This window comes from Limulus polyphemus, unplaced genomic scaffold (genome assembly GCF_000517525.1).
Source record: "Limulus polyphemus unplaced genomic scaffold, Limulus_polyphemus-2.1.2 Scaffold5091, whole genome shotgun sequence".
Taxonomy (NCBI): Eukaryota; Metazoa; Arthropoda; class Merostomata; order Xiphosura; family Limulidae; genus Limulus; species Limulus polyphemus.
Genome location: NW_013670701.1, coordinates 40,946 through 47,668, shown reverse-complemented (window position 1 = coordinate 47,668; position 6,723 = coordinate 40,946). Strand labels below are relative to the sequence as shown.

Genomic DNA, 6,723 nt, shown 5'->3' with positions numbered 1-6,723 from the left:
TAATAAACTGCAAGTGAAAAGATAGAGACTTGAAATTATGCATATTAAAAAAAAAAAAAACTATTCTGGTGGATTTCTATGAAGAGTTGAAAAGTATGTACATATTTCCATTTGTTAATTTTAAATATTTCATCGCACTGTATGTTGATGATAATAGATAGTTAGTGATATAGCAGAGAAAATGGGAATTAAAATATAAATAATTACCTTAAAAAACTTTTGATATTCATGTATGAGGTTCTAGAGATCATGCAAATGAAATATGAAAATGGTTAGATCAAAATAGTATTTTTATACTTCACATAAAAATCACCTTGCAGGTGAACTATTCAAAGTGTGAGTGCAAATAACTACACTAAATAAGGAATATTTTTATTAGAAATAGTAAAAAAATTCAAAATTCAATGCTTTATTTTTCTGAAACTATATACTTTTAGGAACATTCTTGTCAAATTTTAAACAGTTTTATCTTTGGAATGAAACATAATGATAGAGATGTCATGTGTTATGATTCATAGCACACAGCTATCAAAGGGTTAAAAACTCTAATCTTTCAATACTCATAATCATCATTAAAGGTGCTAATTTCATAGGTACATTTATAGCTTGAGTACCCCAGACACATATATCCCAAAGAAGACTTACTCAGGAAGCCATGAGAGTCAATGTCGTAGAGCCATAAGAAAAGGGGACTCCCCATGTTTAAAGGCATAATGTTTTTACCTTAGTAGGTTGATACAAGCTAAAGATATGGTATTGTTAATTGATTTAAAAGAAAAAATCAGTAACAGGACAACAAGTGTTTTAATGAGAAATATTTAATTTGGTCTAGTTATGACATATATAGTACAATCAAGAAAGTTGCTTTGCTTGTATGACTAACTCCAACCCTGTATGGTTTTGACACACAGGCACTCACAAAAGAAATAAATGTTAGCATATATGGCTCTACCTAATTAGATGGAGTGTTACAAGTCAGTAGCACCTACCACCAATCATATAGTTTCTTTTAATTAATTAGTGACATATGCTATCACACTTATGATGTCCCATACTTAAGGTGCAGTGTGTGTGTGTTCAGTGGCATAAAGTGATTTGACTGAACTTGGGACCTTCTAATTTACAGCTTAGTATGTTACATTTTTTGTATACAATAGTGTCTATTTTACAATTACCAGGTTTTGAGTAAATTTTGTTGAGTTAATATTGCTTTGTGAAATTTCTTGACATTATTATTGTCTTATAAAATACTTCCCTACAAGAAAAACTATATCTCAAGATCCATTTGCTAACTTTCTAAATCAGATAATATTATACAAAATTAGAGTTCTAAATTACATGTAATATGACTGTTATTACTTAATAAATGTGAATGTGTTAATCATTTAATCATAAACAATAAAAATGCATGAAAAAGTTGTTCAATGTATTGGCCAAGAATGTTAAACTCGAAATTCAACCCAATGATGATTATTAGGCTGTAATGTCAACTCCAGATGCTCTAAGTTACATATTTTTAATTTGAAACTTTTGAACATATCAGATTATTCATTTAAGGCTTTCAAGAAATATAGGAATATCTTGTTTAAGATTATTCATTGCTCCTTATGCACACTAAGTATAGTTACACAAATGGCTATTATTAGAGATTTCTGTTTCAAACAATACATTTACTGTGTAGGTTACTTTACTAGTTTACACTAAATGCTTTTAAGTTTGCTAATAAGTAACTTAATTTAATCAAAAGTTCTTAAAATACATAATACAAATAATATTAATTCATTTTGTGAATTACAAATTAGCAATTACTAATTTGTTGGTCTCAACACACTCCAATGACCAGTACATGGAGGCACTGTGTTGTTTGACAAATTATGTATTTAGATATCTTAATTATCATAGGGATGTTTTTACTATTTAACACAGACAGAATAAAATATCACAAAATATCATTCAACAATAAATGTAATAATAAAAGTTATTGCTTTATTCTGATTTATCATTCCAATGGATTGAAACTTGATACTAAAGGATTAATGTAATCTAATTAATTACCTCCATTTCCTGAGCTAAACGATAGATTCGTGAGACATCTTTCGACCAAATACTGGCACACAATCCATATTGAACATCATTAGCTCGTGATATAACTTCCTCTTCAATATCAAATGGAACAACACAAGTAACAGGTCCAAATATTTCCTCTTGCATACAAAATGACATATCTGGAAGGTTTGTCAATACAGTTGGGGATATGAAATATCCCTAAAGGAAAATATCAAAACTAATTATAATAACTATTCATGTTCTGGATTTGTTTTTAATAAAGCTTTCTAATTATTGGTATCATTATAAAACAAAAATCATCATTTTGCACTTTGCATATGTAAAAGTAAGATTATGGATCATAAATAAACTTGATGAGAAATTCACTACACCTACTAATAAACAAAAACTTTTAATAATAATTGCCAGCTACATTATACCAAAATAACTAATTATGTACATAGATAAACAGATTTCCAGGCAACTCTCATCAGAAAAAGCTGCAATAAAAGTGGGGAGGATTTTTAAAAAATTACGAGCAAAATATGTAGGATTATACAAAGGTAAGGTGCCACTACAACTTACTTTTAATGACTTGTCTCTTTGTGGCTGTCTCATAATATATTTCATAAATATTATACCTATTTTGTAACAAAATGTCCTACCTAGAATGAGATTTTTGGGATTGTGTTGAGGGCTAGAAATAAAAAAAATATGCTATGATGAAGCAAAAGTGCATACTTGGATTTGTAATTCTAAAATGTAGTAGTTAAGTTTCTTTGTTCTCTAGGAAGCTTTACCTTGTAACACAGAGCGAACAAAAGAAGCACCAAATATTTCCCTGTTTTAACCAATTGGAAAAATTAGTTCTGTAATATTATGTCATTGCACATTATCATGTCTATTTCTTTAGGTTAAAATTAACAGCAACAGAATACTGGCAAGAGCTTTCTTCACTTTGTCACTGATGACTTGCAAGGGTTTTGGAGATTACAATAATATACTGTTGAGGTGTAGAAAAAAACAGAAGCAATATTACAGCAATTTCTTAAAGGAAACCACAAAACTAAAAAGTAGAAGTGTTGGATAGCCTGTTAAAATAGAAATAATTTAAACTAACATTCTGATTTTCTGGAGGAAGATCCAAATCCACATCCAATCCACCACATAAGAAAGTTGCTCCTTCCTTCTCTGCAATTTTTAAATAGTTTTTAACTTTCTCCATATGCTGTTTGCTTATTAATGGTCCCATCCAAGTATCAGGTGCTGAGGGTGCACCAACTTTGATTTTTCTGCAAGTGAGACAAAAGAAAATATTCACAATAAATTCCATGTTTCTGTAAATTAGCTGCTAGAAAAAATTTCTATGGTTACTGATATATATATATATAGTTATATACAAATAAATGTTTTTCACTTTTAATTGTAACACCATACCTCCTATAAAATTTGAAGAATTTATTCATATTTTGTCATTTAATATATTGTTCATTTACAACTACTTCTTTTAATCTGCCAGCTGTAATGATAATTTGAGTTCACTTAATGGATAAGTTTGTATGATTTGATGGCTTCATGCTTACCTTATATATATACACTGTAGACAAACATCATAAAGAGTCCAAGTTTAGGTCTCTTTACCATATTCATATCAGCTTTGAGGTAGCATGTTAAGTTAAACAATTTATGTTGGGAGGTTGAATAAAAGTACACCAGCATTGAGACATACATGCTAGAAATTCTGATAAACATGTTCTTGGTAATTGTATTTATAAATTTTCAAAGGCCTATGACATGTGACAATCAGAATACAAGGTTTCTAGTCAGAGAGTTCAGTGTTCTTTAGAAATTACAAGAACTTATGAGTTAAAAGTAAAGAAGAATGCAATACTCTGTCAACCTTACTATATCAGCTACATCCAGTGCCAATGAAGCCTTTTTCCCAATACTGGGGCTCATCAGGCCAACTGGCAGATGACAATTGTTGAGATGCTATATATATCATGAATTGCTTAAACAACTGTTTCAAAGTAAGGATAAGTTGGTGAACTATAACTTTTATCAATTTTATTTAAATAATTACATATCAGAATTGTTTATTATTAATATTATTTATTTTAGTTGAATTAACATTACTCATCCTTCAAAAAACTGATATGCCAGTAAGTTTGTTTTTTAAATCTGGAGCAGATCAACTAACTGCAATGTCAACTGAAGAAGACTACATTAATAATTATAATAACTTATGAGTGAAATTGTATTAATCCAAAAAAAATAAATTATCTTACAAAGTGAGAATTTGCTATATGAATCTTAACTGAAAAGATTATTTCTTGATTGTTCGAACAGAAGCAATATTTTGCAAGGCACAAGTCATGAAACCTCAGTAAATTTTTGCTGTTGAAAAAGATCTATGGTTGAACTTTTTTCTTATTACTAATATTATAATGTTATAAATTACTGTTTAGTTATTTCATTTCTGTCTTTTAACTCACATAATGTTAAAGAAACATCATCTTGGCTCAAGCAAGAAAGTTGTGTCTGGATTTTGGAAAGAAAAATTTAGTAGCTATAACTTGAAGATGAATAAACATTTCTCTGTATATACTAACTCTTATAAGAGTTTAAAAGTAAAATCATCTATGACTGTGAAACAGTGGCATTGATTTTTGTGTACTGTATATAAAAATGTTACTGTAAAACACAAGAAAAACTAGAGAACACAATGTGATAGATTGCTTAAAAATACAAATCACTTATGAATTAAATATTACTTGACAAAATGGAAACTTACTTAATTGTTTCTTTTACAAACTCTTGAATGAAAACCTCAAACACTGATCGCTGAACATATATTCTGCTTGTACACAAACACACCTCACCCTGGTTCAAAAAACTTGCTCTGGAAAAATAATGGAAAAGGTTGCAAAAAACGTAAGAAAATCCAGTTTTGTCTGCAATAGTTGCCTTTAGCACTATAAAAATATATATAATGATTAAAAATGCTGAGAAGTCACAACTTATGAAAAACAATTATTTAACTTTGGATATTATGTCAGCAAGTTTTCAATTTTAGCAGATATTACATTTTCGTATAATTTTCTTGTGTATTTAGTGTATCAAAACTTTAATTATTCTCCTCATTAGAATTACTTCACTTTGTTACTTTCAGCATCTTTTTAAACTGTGGTTAATATATATATATATATATAATTTTTTTTTACATTTCAAAACTACTCCTTGTTTGTTAAGTGTTTTTATTAAGAATTAGTAACTATTTTACTTAACTATTTCATGATTATTTACAGAAATTAAAAATCCAACAACCTGCAAAACAATAACTAACATTTATGTTTGATAGAATGTCAATATGTTATTGTATATACTACTAACAATGTTTCTGGTAGCACACTTCAACATAGCAAAAGATTTATTGAATTTCAGCAGTGTTATATATCAAAACTAAAACTACCTTACAGTCTTTACTCACTGAAGATAAGTGTTCACCTAAAAAAAAATGTTAGTTATCAAATTATCACAGGTGTTTTGATTATTATTGTACATGTAATCATAGTTCATATTGAATTACTCAGATAAATTTCAAGTACTTTTCAAGCACTTTTTGGAAGCTAAAATCTATATCAAAATCAATTGGATTCCACTGAAATTTTATAAAATTCTCATATATTTGTTCAACATATGAACGTATACTAAAAATACTTTATTTATCGGCCCGGCAATGCCAGGTGGTTAGGGCACTCGACTCGCAATCTGCGGGTCGCGGGTTCGAATCCCTGTCACACCAAACATGCTCGCCCTTTTAGCTGTGGGGGTATTATAATGTGATGGTCAATCCCACTATTTGTTGGTAAAAGTATAGCCCAAGAGTTGGTGGTGGGTGGTGATGACTAGCTGCCTTCCCTCTAGTCTTACACTGCTAAATTAGGGACGGCTAGTGCAGATAGCCCTCGTGTAGCTTTGCGCGAAATTCAAAAACAAAAAAAAACTTCATTTACTGCGCTCAACCATACAACATGCATTAAAGTTAGGTATATCGATGTATTATTGCTATTACAATATTTTCAAGTACTTTTGCAAAAAAGTCCATTTTCAAGCACTTTCAAGTGCTTGAAATTCCACTCACAATTTCAAGAATGTGTATGCATCCTGTGTAATATATATGCTCTCTGTGCTTTATGATTCAAGAATATTTTACAAAATTAAATTATTTTTACTTGTACTAAACCCTCTAGATTAATTCAACTATTACAATTATGACAACTTCTGAAGACAAGCAAGCTACACATTTCTGAAGCAAAGGGAAATTTCTGAGGAAATTTCATCCGTTGCTTCTGTGAATTTAAATAGAATAAAACAATATTAACCAAAGTTATATTAGAAACTTAGAAAAGTTAAAGAGACAGAAGAGAGATAGAGAGAGGATAAATCGGTCGAAGGACAAATAACGAGTCAACGCCTCGAAGGACATATAAAAAAACTAACGAGAACAAGGAGAGGCTTGTGTAGTAACTAACGAGAACAAGGAGAGGCTTGTGTAGTATAGCATAAAAAATAAGCCTTGAAAGATAAGTATCAAGCACAGGGCTAGAAACCGTGTTTTTTATATAACTACAGTCAGTGACAGATACGAGGCTAGAATAAGTTTAGAACGACTGT

At 29.7% G+C, this 6,723-nt stretch overlaps 1 protein-coding gene across 2 annotated transcripts in view; it reads right to left on the bottom strand.

Moving 5' to 3' along the window:
- LOC106472110 (aldehyde dehydrogenase family 8 member A1-like) overlaps positions 1–6,723 on the bottom strand; it is a 49,721-nt gene that overhangs the window by 3,301 nt on the left and 39,697 nt on the right. For both annotated transcript variants that reach the window (XM_013932736.2, XM_022400713.1), the window contains exons 7-9: positions 4,841–4,948; positions 3,167–3,338; positions 2,056–2,265 (exon numbers count right to left, since the gene is read on the bottom strand). In XM_013932736.2, the coding sequence (XP_013788190.1) occupies positions 2,056–2,265; positions 3,167–3,338; positions 4,841–4,948 (490 nt within the window). The remainder of the gene's footprint in view (positions 1–2,055; positions 2,266–3,166; positions 3,339–4,840; positions 4,949–6,723) is intronic.